The sequence below is a fragment of the Dendrobates tinctorius genome, unplaced genomic scaffold (genome assembly GCF_039654945.1).
Source record: "Dendrobates tinctorius isolate UK_male_01 unplaced genomic scaffold, ASM3965494v1 ptg000020l, whole genome shotgun sequence".
Taxonomy (NCBI): domain Eukaryota; kingdom Metazoa; phylum Chordata; class Amphibia; order Anura; family Dendrobatidae; genus Dendrobates; species Dendrobates tinctorius.
The window spans coordinates 4,031,899-4,046,586 of record NW_027361688.1 but is presented as its reverse complement, the minus strand read 5'-3'; the positions used below and the strand labels follow the sequence as shown (position 1 = coordinate 4,046,586).

The 14,688-nt window shown below is 40.9% G+C and overlaps 1 protein-coding gene across 1 annotated transcript in view; it reads left to right on the top strand.

Moving 5' to 3' along the window:
• Positions 1 to 14,688, top strand: part of LARGE1 (LARGE xylosyl- and glucuronyltransferase 1) — a 437,502-nt gene that overhangs the window by 216,020 nt on the left and 206,794 nt on the right. Inside the window, exon 3 of the mRNA XM_073567486.1 lies at positions 4,283 to 4,578. Within this exon, the coding sequence (XP_073423587.1) occupies positions 4,283 to 4,578 (296 nt within the window). The remainder of the gene's footprint in view (positions 1 to 4,282; positions 4,579 to 14,688) is intronic.

The following is a 14,688-nucleotide window of genomic DNA, read 5'->3' as shown; positions in this document are numbered from 1 at the left end:
GTGGTGGGATCGTGACATATTGGTGGCATAGGGTGTGCTTTTCATTCGTTCGTCATCACAGGCTTCCTCTTTTCTACATGTGAAATCATAATCTACATCGGCTGATTTTCCATTTAGGAGACATTCTCTAAAGCCATATTCCAGGCATATAAGCTAATAGAAGGACCTTCAAGTAGAAGACCCTTTAAGTTCAACATGCCACCTTTAGATAATAGCAAACCTCGACATTGATTCAACTTTATATGTGGGAATTGACTCGTTAACTCCAATTTAGTCGTCGATATACCAAGGACTTTAATGTTCCCTTGACCTCTAAAAGCCACTTGCAATTTTTCTCATTCCTATCACAGTTCAAAAACACAATAATCTCCGAGATCGCTCCACATTTACACTCGCTGATCCGCATTCTCCTGGGATCTCCAGATATCTTTCAGGGCAGGCTTTGAATTATTGGAAGCTGTTTTATATCTTTACTGAATAAGGCATCACATTAGCGGTAATGTTGGAGATAAAGCCTCCCTTCATATTGGATGCGATGTCCTTTCCAGCCCAGCACATAATTCAATGACGATGTTTCATCTCTCAAAATGACAATCACTTCCAGCCCATTTGTGAGACGCCAACCCTGACATGGAAATCATATGTGTACTGTTCATCGTAGGGCCTTGGATTACAATTCAAATGTCTCCAATTGTATGGAAATCTGTATAGAGCCGTTCAAGCCTCCGCTCTCGGAATAGAGAGACACTTAAGAAAAAGTCAATACCTTCTTTGTGTACGCTGACTATGCAGACATTAATGGTACTCGCCATTATGGCAAGGGCTGTCGTCATCTGTATGCAGACAAAGTAAGGAACTATGACTATGTTTATGAGATCACCATGAACATTGACTCCTAACTGTGGCTCAATTAATCAGAATGGTCTTTAACCATGGTTGGTGGCCTTCACTATAGGCCTGAGGTCCTTCCAAGTTAGCTTGCACCAAAGTGGCTTGGGCGTTTGCCCAACCTGATGTGTCTTAAAGGTTCTCAAAGATATTGTATGTCATGCCTGACCGTACCTATGCACTACTCATGGTGTTTGCTCTGGGTACTTTGTAGGCGATTCACTCTTCCCTTTCATGGCTCCTCATGGACCCTACACAAATACTTGATTGGATAACCTACTATCTATGGCTGGTGTACATCTTGCATGTAGTACAATACTCTAAGAAACAGATGTATGGACCTTGGGTAGAGTAGCTAACATAGTCTCAGTTCAAGTCCTTGTTGGATGATTAGCCCTTTCACTAGACCACATGGCAACCAATCTTACTGGACATTAGTGCTTCCTCAGTCCACACTGACCCAACAATGGCTTGCAATGTCTCAATCAACCAATTTATTGGCTTATTTCTTGGTGGCAACACTCAAGCTTAGTTGTGTAGAACCATTTGTGATCTCCACATTTTTTTTGACTCTAGCCCACTGGAAGTCTCCCACTAAGGCTCCCCTGAGGCTTCTGGTCTCTAAAGACCCATCTACAGCCCACCGACACAACACAGGGCTATACTCAGGCCTGCTTCCTTGACTCCCCCTTGAGCAGATCCCCGTGACACTACATGCAACCAACTCCGCACTCTATGTTCTGCCATATTACTCTCTCTTTTTAACACCTTTAATGCCCCTCTTCCTACAATCCCGCTGCAATCTAAGAGCCACAGTCTTAACTCGTAATCGGTTTTCATCTGAAAACCAGGTTCATGGTGTCAGCAGGTGTTAAGTTTTCCTACAGCACTCCCACAGGTAAAATGAAGTATTACACAAGAAATCATATTTCTGAACCTCTAGAGCAAAAACACTCTTTGTAGCTGATTGATGGAGGATCATGTGTAGGGGCGCTCCTCTGTAATTCCTAACGGAGTTTGGCACTGTGGTTCTGGTGTCAGCCATGTATTGTATTTACGTTGGAAAGTTTTTCGATAGATCAGATGCAAAAATATATGATGTGGACAAGATTACTAAAGTATAAGATTAATCAACTGTGTCTTTACTACATTTGCAAGGAACGCTACCCGCTCTGTAATTAGCTAACGGATCAATCAGGAGGTCACAGCGAGGTGGACACTTGCTCAGTAAACATCCCCTCAATGCCTCTCCTGGCACGGAAAGAATTTTTAACCATCATCTGAAATTAGACATTTACGCACATACAGGCGATAAACGAGCAACTATGGCCCATGCTCTTAATTAACAGATCAATTAAGCAGCAAACAGCCAAATTAAAAGAGCAGAGTCTTTTCACATCCACAGCCTTAATTACCAATCCACTAGTGGCTTTAATTAATGGACCTGGCTTCAGTAGCGGAGATATTCCACCGAGGTCTGAAAGAGGCTAGAAGGAGACGTGTTCCTCCAACTTAGAGAAATACAGACGACACCAGGAAGCGGATTTACCACTTCTAAGACATTCATTTCCTTTTTTTTTTTTTCTTATTTTCTGTATTGAAGGAGTTGACTTTGAATAATTGACGCATAAAAAAGTCTGTTCGCTGGCGATCACAGTGTTATATACATATCGTGAAGCATGAATCATCCTTAAAAAGCTAAGTGCCACTATAGGGATGTAGATAGTGAGTTTTTATGGCCTTAATCTAATGTATATCAAAAAATGAGAAAATGCAGCCATAAAACATGGAAGTAATGTTCGACATTGAAGTTGTGTCTGCATATATTGTAGTGAAAGTTGTATATACGGTTATGGCACGCATATTTATCAACACCATGGTGGATACCCTAACACAGGAACTTATTCATAATTTTTCAGCCTGTAGGATCTAACACTTGCATGGATTTTTTTAGCCTATCTACTGATTTAAATAGGATATGTGTAATGCTTTTTTGGGCCTGGGGAGGTGCTCTAATGAAACTGAATAGTTGCCTGGTTCCTCCTATAGATTCCACTGCAAATGATTGTTGAGGACTACAACACTGTCACTTTTTTTTTTTTTGTAAAAGGATTGTCCAGGGTCATCAACTCCTGTACTATTCAACAAATGAGCATAGTATTTGTTATAATGTATCAGTATAGGTTCACAACAAAAGAGAGATTTCTGATAATGTTTAAAAATGAAAGTTTTTTGTGTGTTTTTCTTAATCTATTTTACTAATGAAATAACTCAGCATGCAGAAAATGCACATAAGAAACACATCCACAGATTTTACCTATGGTACCGCAATGGGGTTAACATAAATGCAACTATATTGGAAACCCTGCTGTGGTACCACATATAAAAATTCTGAATGAGGTTTTTCCACCTAATAGAGGGTGGACTGCATATATCTTGGAAGTAAGTATGAACTAACGTGCTCGGATAACGTGTTATCCGAGCATGCTTGGGTGTTATACGAATATCTTGGTTATGCTCAAATAATATAATCGAGTCTCTGCAGTTGCATGTTTTGTGACAGCCACAACACATTCGGGAATTGCCTGTTTGTTAGTCAATCCCTGCATGTGTTGTGGCTGTCTAACAGCCGCAAAGCATACAGCCACAGGGACTCAAACATATTAGTCGAGCACGTCAAAAATACTCGGATAACACCCAAGCATGCTCTGATCACACGTTATCCAAGCTTGTTAGCTCATCACTACTTGGAAGTGATTTTAATATTTTTTTTAATCACGGTAATGGTATACATTTACTCCTTCACTAGTAGCCAGAATAATACTTTCCTAATGAAGACAGAAAAGCTATGCATCCTCTGAGTGCTGTCATAGTTTAGGACAAATAACATTGGCTTCAGTACCTGATATCCATTGTTACCAATACCAATAAAGGCAGTGTTTCTAGCCATTATTACACTATGTACTTGAGAAGAACACGGAGAACCTTATTTATTGTATGTCATCTATGGAGGTCACAATGGATAAAAAAACAGAAAACCACTTACTATATGCTGGCAGTTCAGTATTAGGTGAAGAAACTAGATTCATCATTTCTGTATGGGGTACCGCAATGGGGTTTACAATACAGTTGCATTTATGCAAACCCCAATGCAAAATTTCTGGTTGTGTTTTTTTCATGTCCTTTTCAACATGCAGTGTTATTTCATTATTAAAATAGATGGGAAAACTCTCTTAGCTCCAGCTCTTGCTAAATTAGATCATATATTGCCATTATTATACGCAACAGTCTGCAACACCTAAAAAATCAGTCTCTTTCCTTGTACAAAGAGCCGGTTGATGTATATTTTTTTAAAAACTTTCTCTTATTCATTTTATTTTTATTTTTTTTACAGATGGGAAGTCTGTCTCCCTGTCCCCGTTGGATACCCAACCTCACAGTCCGCGTTATGCAGCTTTCAGCCAGCGGGAGAGCCTGGAAGTGCGTGTGCGAGAAGTGGAGGAAGAGAACCGGGTTCTCAGAAAGCAACTCAGCCTGGTCCAGGGTCGGAGTTCATTACATCGGCACGGAAATAGGTCGAAAACTTACTCTATGGAAGAGGGAACAGGAGACAGTGAGAGTTTGCGGGCTGGCATTGTGGCTGGTAACAGTTCTGAGTGTGGCCAGCAGCCGGTGGTCGAAAAGTGCGAGGTATGAAAAGTTGAATGTTTATGTATAATGATGGGGTACCATTGAAGGGGTTACCCAATATCGCTCACTTTTGCATAGAGAGGTGAGCAGTGCCAATACAAGCATTAAGCAACATGCAGAGCAGGCAAAGGATAAAACTAAACTAAAGGCAAGATATAGAAAACTTTCCCAGGGCATATACATAATAAAACAATGTTTTGAATTTTAAAAAAAAGAATAAAAATCACTGAAATATAATTTATATATATAAAAAAAATCAAACTGTACCAAATTTAAAATTGAATTTTATTACTATCACAGTGTAAAAAGTGATAAAAAATTAAAAATGTCCATAAAATAGTATAATAAAACGGAAACTACAAAAAAAAGATTTCCGTCTCAGAATAAGTGTTCATAAATAGAAAACATAAATTCTGTAAAAAAAACAAAAAGAAAAAAAAAATCTCAAGATATAAAAAAGCTTTGTCCCTAAAGGGTTAATAATGTGCTTAGTTCCTGTCTGGCTTATTGTGAAACGGCGGTGGTCTACTTTGTGGTCTTCAGTGAGTAAAGACAATCACCAGGTGAGGCGAGATGGGCAGTCGTAAATACATGGGTGCCCATTAATAGCACTTTACCTAGAGCACTCGAGCCGAGCCAGTGTGCAGCACTAAAGCCTTCCATTAAAGGTATTTTAGAGCGCATTAACGAGCAAAAGATGTTTTCTTCCTCCTTGAAGCTTATTATTATGCAATTATTTTCCTACAAAGGACATGAATACTGAATAAAAAGCTGTGCTTTTCTCATTATCAGATGTAGCTCATGTTGTGCTGCGGTGACGGCAAAGATTTCCTCCACCATCGGGGATGACTCCGGCAGCTCATTCCAATGCACTGTAACTCTGTGGCCAAGACCGCAAAGAAAACAGGGTTTCCTATGCAGTCTCCTGAACCCCAATGCAGGCTCCCCAACCTATTAAAATGTCTTCCTTAGGTTGGCTTCTACAGCTGGCTCTTTTATAAGTGCACTCCTGACAAATGGAGCTCTCAAACCACCAGATAAATTAACACATTGGTGAGGAAGTCTTGAAGAAGGTCCTCCATGATGGGCACCTTGCAGTGGATCTATAAATACCTCTTGGTCTTTACTAAGCCCATCTTAGTTTGATGGGCTTAGTAAAGAGTAAAATTGATTTCCATTTGCAGCTTTGGCCACCTGACATCAAAATAAGTGAGACATATCGAAAAGGCTTAGTTTTACACCTGTCAACCTGAGGAGACAGTGGAGGTCCTCATGTTCTAAACCCCATGTGTGGCCATTCAATTGAAGACGTAAGCTAACAGTGAGGCGTCCACCCCAGGCCTATCGTTGAGGTTCTCCTGAAGAACCAACAAAGTGGCGTGAACACTGGTGGCATAATACTTCATCTTGGATCCATTAAAGAGGTTGGCCAATTCTAACTGCTATTACGACCCTTCTGTTCTGACCATTACCTGTTTCTCAGTAGTTTTTGCTTCCTGGTTCTAACTCGAGACAGGAAATGTTCACTCAGCCAATCATTGACTGCAGCAGTGACACTCCGGGCCCAGGGATTGGCAACATAGGCACTTCTTGTGCGTGGAGACTGGACCAGGACGTAGAGATCGAGCATGGACCACAATGTGATGGGGGATGACTAAGGATTTTTTTTAATTAAACTAGTTTAAGCTCTTTGTCAAAAAATTTTATTGGACAGCTTCTTTACCTTCATTGGTCATCAGTGTTTTGTCCTGGAAATAATCCATTTTTCATTCAAGGTTTGATTCTAGTTGGACTGAGAATTTCCAGTAGAGATGAGCAAATCTTTTGAGATTCAGATTCGGTAGATTAGCTCTTGTCTGTCCAGGAAATACAATTTGCATTAAAAAAAATGGAGATTGAATCAAATCTGCTGGTAAGGGGTGAAAAAAACATGTTAGACTCACCTCTCCTCAGCCCTCTCCATACATTTCCTGCTGTTGACAACCTGCTGGTCTCTGTTCCTCTGATCTGTTTCCCTCAAGTCCTCCAATCTGCTCCCCTCCGATCTTCAAATCAGCTCCTCTCTGGTCTTCCAATCTGTTTTTCTTTGGTCCTCTGATATGCTCTTTTCTGGTCCTCTGATCTGCTCCTCCCCAATTCTTTGATCTACTCCTCTCAGGTCCTCCGATCTGCTTTTTTCTGATCCTTTGATCTGCTCATCTCTGTCCTCTGATCTGTTCTTCTCTGGTCCTCCGATCTGCTCTTTTCTGGTCCTCCGATCTGCTCCTCTCCTGTTCCCTGATCTCCTCCGATCTGCTTTTCTCTGGTCCTCTGATCTGCTCCTCTCTGTCCTCCAATTTGCTCTTCTCTGGACCTCCGATCTGCTGTTCTTTGGTCCTCTGATCTGCTCCTCTCCAGCTCTATGATCTGTTCGTCTTCAGTCCTCTGATCTGCTCCTCTCAGGTCCACTGATATTCTTCTCTCAGGTTCTCCACCCTTCTCCTCACTAGTCATTTGATCTCCTCAACTCAGGTCTTCCGATCTGCTCTTCTGTGGTCCTCCTATCTGCTCCGCTTAGGTCTTCTAATCGCTCTTCTTTGGTCTTTTAATCTGCTCCACTCAGGTCTTTCAGTCTGCTTTTCTCTGAGCCTCTGATCTGCTCCTCCAATATGCTTTTCTCTGGTCCTCTGATCTGTTCCTCTCAGGTCTTCCAATCTGCTCTTCTCTGGTCCTTTGATCTGCTCCCCTCAGTCTTACACTGTGGTTCTCTGATCTGCTCCTCTCTTGTACTGTGATCTGCTCTTCTCTGGTCCTCCGATCTGCTCCGCTCAGGTCTTCTAAAGGCTCTTTTTTGGTCTTCCAATCTGCTCCACTTAGGTCCTTCAGTCTGATTTTCTCTGAGCTTCTGATATGCTCCTCCAATCTGCTCTTCCTTGGTCCTCTGATCTGCTCCTCTCTGGTTCTCCAATCTATTCTTCTCAGGCCTTCCAATCTGCGCCTCTCTGGTCCTCTGATCTGCTCCTCTCAGGTCCTCCGATCTGCTCTTCTCAGGTCCGCTCTCTTCTGTCTTCTTTTTTTCATTCTTTTCTAAGCCCCACATAGTCATTTGGGGCTTGACGCTCATTAGCTCATTAATGACATGTGCGTCATACCTCACTTGACCGCGTGTGGCACTAGGCACATCAAGGCATGAGGCCTAGAAAAGAACAGTAGTGCCAGGGGCCCAGATATAGAAGAAGTTAGAAAACAAAGGAGATGATAGGGTGACCAGTGGCAGCTGTAGATTTATGAATATCCCCTCACCCTCCCATTACTGTACCTCAGAATGAAATCCCCAAAAACCTATATTCCAGTAAATCCCAACCTTGGGGGAAATTCTTAAGAAATTCACATAATTACAGTACAATTTACTCATCTGGCATTCAGTTTTCTGGTAATCTTAAACCCTGCCGATCATATGACTGAAGGAGTTGTGGAGCTGCGGGCAGAGCTCAGTGCTTTGTATAGTGGCTGTGAATGGTACTGCAGCCTCTCTCCTATTGCAGCCTCTAGCATATAAGGGGTTAGCGGTTTGTTTCCGCCTTTGCTGACTTTTGCTTGAACATAAGAATCTCCCAGGAGAACGAGGTTCAAATGGGGCATAAAACTAAGATTGACAGTGCGAGTCAGGCAGATCTCTCGCTAGGATTGGGGAGGGGGGGGGAGAGCTAATTCCGCTCAGGAATATTCATATTTCTCCCGTCGTGATGTTTTATGCAACTTATCGTTCTTTTTATGGTATAATAGGGTAATTCACAGTATTATGGCCTTTGGCAGGTAAAGTGGTCGGATAGAGGATCGGGAGCCATCCACCCCCTCAATATATGAAGTGTGTATGAATCCTAATCCCGCTAGTCCCCTGTCGCCGTCCGCATCTCAGACAGCTGTGTGAATGGAGCGAGCTGTGCGAGTTACTTATGCTGCTCTGCGCTTTTCGCTCAAGCCTCAGTGCCCTTCATACAAGTCACAAAGTGACACCCGCTATAGGAGAGCACAGCGTTCTGCGAGGACGAGGTCCCCAGTCACCACGCTTCCATTATTGCCTCCATCACTTCCCTGGACAAGGCTTTTCTCGGATAACTTCTTAGTACTTGAATATAAGGTCCAAAATAAAGGAACTGTTTGCAATTTGTGGGTTTCAAGTGTAGAAGCTGCTCAGGGACCCGGCATAATGTGCAGGTCATAGAGAAAAATAAAAGAGAGTGTGGACTTGGTCAAACTATTTCACCAAGTCAGATTTAGGAAAACCTGACATGGGTATTAATTTTTGGAGAGATGGAGAGATGCGCAGGATGGTAGTGGGATGGATCTCTCCCTCTACTTCGGGTCCTGGGAGTGACCCATGGACACGATTCACATTTAAACTTTCAATTCAGGTTTGGGTGTGTCAGTGTTTTGTTTGCAAGCATCAGAGAAGGAGGCTCTGTGCAGGACTGGTCAGTGTGAGTCTGAACACACACTTGTGTTACGGCGGTGTCTTTGCCCACGGCAGTGGACTGATACGGACGTTCCGGCTACTGAGGATAAAAGTTCTGGATTTATTTTGTGAGTTTTGAAAATAAAGACATTTATGTTGAACTTTCCTGAGTCACTGCCTAAATACCGCACGGATGAGAAAGCCGCTGCCTTACATGTGGTGGAGAATGCGGGCAGTGTGAACTAAGGCATACCCTAAAGCAAGCTGCATGTTTGTAATTATCGTAAGTCTGCAACGCTACAGCCCAGATCTGCCAACAAGATGGAGGAACTACTAAAACAGTTGGTCCTATTCAGTGCACAACAGCAGCAGATTAACAGCCTGACTCTGCAGCAGATTACGGCCCTGCGAGAGGCGCCCCCACCACCAACCCCTGTCCTCCCGAGGTCCAGGACTAAGTCAGTGTGGAGCTGAAGGTAAATGAGTCCAGTGGACAACCTGAAAGCCTTCCTTTGAAAGAACCGTGGGACGGGAGAACTTGCCAGCCTACCAGTGTCCTGAAGTGCTGGCCCCTTACCTGATGGGAGATGCCTAGAAGGCATACTTTGACCTCAGCTGTGAGGACGCTCGAGACTATGGATACTTGCTCGGATATGGATCAACACCCATGTACTGGCACAGCTGGTATATCAGTGGATATTTGTGGAGGCCTGACCCGCTAGCTCTGAGGCATTTTACTTATTGCACCTGGTAAAAAAAAGTGGCTCGACCGGCTTGTAAGAGCTCTGCCAGCAGCCATAAAGCGTTGGTTGGGGAAAGGGGACCTGGGCAACTTAGACCAGTTAGCTAGCCTGATCGAGCTGTATATGACCACCCAGGACTTCATGTGGAACTCTGCACCACTGCGGCTATCACGCCAACCCCTGCAAGCCCAAAAGCCAGGAAAAGGGACACTACCCTTACATGGAGTCAGTCAGAACCGAGCCCATACTGAGGGGGTACCCTGGAGTAAGGATGGCAGAAGACCAGTTTCCCTTAAACAAGTCTCATGGACTAGCGTTGCTGCTGCTATCAGGTGTTTGCGATGCCAAGGGCCGGGACATGTGGCTGCCAACTGCCCCCTGACTGCTGAACCCATGGACTGCGGCTTTACTTGCTGAGTATCAATGTATACCCAGGACGTCTACACTGTGAACGCTGTTGCCCCAGCGGGTAAATTCCATCTGTGCCAGGTGCGCGTCAGCGGACCCCGGACAGAGGCTCTCATGGATTCATGGAGCCTAGTGACGCTCATTCATGGGTCATTGAACTCCGGGTTAGAACCCACTGGGAGAAAAGTTGGGGTTATTTGTATTCACGGCGATCGCGGCTAGAATCTGACATTGGCGGTTAAAGTACAGAAGACCCTTTCTTACGGGACTGTTTTGGGAAGAAACTTGCCCCTGCTCTGGTCTCTGTGAGAGAGCAAAATTAACCCTCCCAGGGTAAAAGCCTGTCCGGGCGTGGAACTCGAAAATTCCGAGTCAGAGATACTTGCCGTAGGGATCACCCTCATAGGGAAAGAGTGTAAACCCGATAGGTTTCACCTAGAGGTATTGTCTGCTATGACTAAGAACAGCTGAACTCTTAGTAACATGTCAGCAGGGTTAGGTTGCTTTTATATCCAATTTGTATTACATTTTAGTGAGTTGGACTAATGAAGCCGGAAAGCTTTCTATCCACTTGTACATAGTGGTAGTATTATAGTAGTTATATTCTTGTACATAAGGGGCAGTATTATAGTAGTTATATTCTTGTACATAGGGGCAGTATTATAGTAGTTATATTCTTGTACATAGGAGCAGTATTATAGTAGTTTTATTCTTGTACATAGGGGCAGTATTATAGTAGTTATATTCTTGTACATAGAGGGCAGTATTATAGTAGTTATATTCTTGTACATAGAGGGCAGTATTATAGTAGTTATATTCTTGTACATAGGAGCAGTATTATAGTAGTTATATTCTTGTACATAGGAGCAGTATTATAGTAGTTATATTCTTGTACATAGGGGCAGTATTATAGTAGTTATATTCTTGTACATAGAGGGCAGTATTATAGTAGTTATATTCTTGTACATAGAGGGCAGTATTATAGTAGTTATATTCTTGTACATAGGAGCAGTATTATAGTAGTTATATTCTTGTACATAGGAGCAGTATTATAGTAGTTATATTCTTGTACATAGGGCCAGTATTATAGTAGTTATATTCGTGTACATAAGGGGCAGTATTATAGTAGTTATATTCTTGTACATAAGGGGCAGTATTATAGTAGTTATATTCTTGTACATAGGGGCAGTATTATAGTAGTTATATTCTTGTACATAGGGGCAGTATTATAGTAGTTATATTCTTGTACATAGGGGCAGTATTATAGTAGTTATATTCTTGTACATAGTGGTAGTATTATAGTAGTTATATTCTTGTACATAGGGCCAGTATTATAGTAGTTATATTCGTGTACATAAGGGGCAGTATTATAGTAGTTATATTCTTGTACATAAGGGGCAGTATTATAGTAGTTATATTCTTGTACATAGGGGCAGTATTATAGTAGTTATATTCTTGTACATAGGGGCAGTATTATAGTAGTTATATTCTTGTACATAAGGGGCAGTATTATAGTAGTTATATTCTTGTACATAGTGGTAGTATTATAGTAGTTATATTCTTGTACATAGGGAGCAGTATTATAGTAGTTATATTCTTGTACATAGGGGCAGTATTATAGTAGTTATATTCTTGTACATAGGGCCAGTATTATAGTAGTTATATTCTTGTACATAAGGGGCAGTATTATAGTAGTTATATTCTTGTACATAGGGGCAGTATTATAGTAGTTATATTCTTGTACATAAGGGGCAGTATTATAGTAGTTATATTCTTGTACATAGGGGCAGTATTATAGTAGTTATATTCTAGTACATAGGGAGCAGTATTATAGTAGTTATATTCTTGTACATAGGGGCAGTATTATAGTAGTTATATTCTTGTACATAGGGCCAGTATTATAGTAGTTATATTCGTGTACATAAGGGGCAGTATTATAGTAGTTATATTCTTGTACATAAGGGGCAGTATTATAGTAGTTATATTCTTGTACATAGGGGCAGTATTATAGTAGTTATATTCTTGTACATAGGGCCAGTATTATAGTAGTTATATTCTTGTACATAGGGGCAGTATTATAGTAGTTATATTCTTGTACATAAGGGGCAGTATTATAGTAGTTATATTCTTGTACATAGTGGTAGTATTATAGTAGTTATATTCTTGTACATAAGGGGCAGTATTATAGTAGTTATATTCTTGTACATAGTGGTAGTATTATAGTAGTTATATTCTTGTACATAAGGGGCAGTATTATAGTAGTTATATTCTTGTACATAGTGGTAGTATTATAGTAGTTATATTCTTGTACATAAGGGGCAGTATTATAGTAGTTATATTCTTGTACATAAGGGGCAGTATTATAGTAGTTATATTCTTGTACATAGGGGCAGTATTATAGTAGTTATATTCTTGTACATAAGGGGCAGTATTATAGTAGTTATATTCTTGTACATAAGGGGCAGTATTATAGTAGTTATATTCTTGTACATAGTGGTAGTATTATAGTAGTTATATTCTTGTACATAAGGGGCAGTATTATAGTAGTTATATTCTTGTACATAGGGGCAGTATTATAGTAGTTATATTCTTGTACATAGGGGAAGTATTATAGTAGTTATATTCTTGTACATAGGGGCAGTATTATAGTAGTTATATTCTTGTACATAGGAGCAGTATTATAGTACTTATATTCTTGTACATAAGAGCAGTATTATAGTAGATATATTCTTGTACATAGGGGCTGTATTATAGTAGTTTTATTCTTCTACATAGGGCAGTATTATAGTAGTTATATTCTTATACATAGGGGCAGTATTATCGTAGTTATATTCCTGTACATAGGGGCAGTATTATAGTAGTTATATTCTTGTACATAGGGGCAGTATTATAGCAGTTATATATTTGTACATTGGGGGCAGTATTATAGTAGTTATATTCTTGTACATAGGGGGCAGTATTATAGTAGTTATATTCTTGTACATAGGGGGCAGTATTATAGTAGTTCTATTCTTGTACATAGGAGCAGTATTATAGCAGTTATATATTTGTACATAGGGGGCAGTATTAGTTATATTCTTGTGCACAGGGAACAATATTACAGTAGGTATAACTTTTAGCATTGATACAAGCAGATGTAGACAACATGTAGTTTGCAGTGAAGCTAATTCAATGATTATTACTCTGCAATCTCCAGTATTATGCCTCTGCCGAGTATAATAGAGAAGAGTTTTCCTAAAATGAGTTCATTAACATTGGAGTTATTACAGATTTTGCATCTGCTCGGCGTGTAAGTGTTACGTTTATGGGTTTAGTGATATCGCCCATCAGTAACTCCACCATAGGAACGCACGCGGATTACCGCTCTCCCTGGCACAGCTTAGCACTATTCCTCTATTTGATTCTACTTTTTGAGTCTCACAGCAAACCTTTAATTCTTCTTGGCTGCTCGATGATAGGTTAGTGCACGGATCTGTGGGCAGAGATTAACTTCCAATTAATTCTTGTAATTAATTCTAAATCAGACTTTCTGTCAATCCACGTGTGTATGTCTCCGCAAGATGAATTATCCATCCTACAAACATCAGACCTTCTCTCTCCGATGTTCTAAAGTCGACTTTACATGCAAATTCCGATCTCTACTTCATTTCGTTCAGTCTCCGTTTTATGTATTCAGGTAAATAAAGGGTGACTATTCCAAAATGGGATCTAGATTTCCTGTCAAAGATTAACTCAATGTGTTTCACCAAATGCCTTTCCAAGAGGACAATGTGTGAAACTCAAGTGAGCAACCCCAAAACTTTCAAGAAGATCACGATTTAATGTCCTTTGTGGCTACTCTCCATCTTCTCAGATGCCTCCAGCGGTGCATTGTAAGGATTTAGCAACAGAATCAAGGAGATGGAAAAACTGTTGATTGTAATCTATGAACTGGAACCCAAAGTATGATCACCTATCAAAGCAAAAGTAGTAATCACAATTTTGCCAAATCCATAGTTAGGTTTTTACCTGAAGAATACATGTCCATTGCCCATCAAGGCAGCCATTTTTTGTATAGTTTTTTAAATGACAATTTCCTCATGAGTACAGTACATGTTTTGTATATATTTTCTAGTTGACCCCCTTTTGACATCGTGCATCCCCAAAGCTGAGAACTAAGTGAAATTCTCCTCCAGGTACTGAATGAAGCTGTTCTGGTCTGAAATTGTGCTGTGGAAAAATTTAGACTCGGTTGTCACGTCTTTTTTGAGGCAAGATCTAGTAGTTTTGGTTTCTCTTCGTAAGGGAGATCTGTTGGACTACTTGAGCAGAAAGAGACTTGTGGTCCAAATAAGTCTCATGGTGATAGGGTCTACCAGAGAGCGTAACACAGGTAAAAAGAACGACTGTTGGAGCCATCAGAAGAAGAGCCAATGGCATCTCCTACCAGAGAGGGCTAGGAGCGTTTTCTAAATGACAAGTTTCTCTACAGTCTTAAGCCATTGGCTGTAGAGGAAAAAAGGTTTGTGCCCAGTTGCCCATATG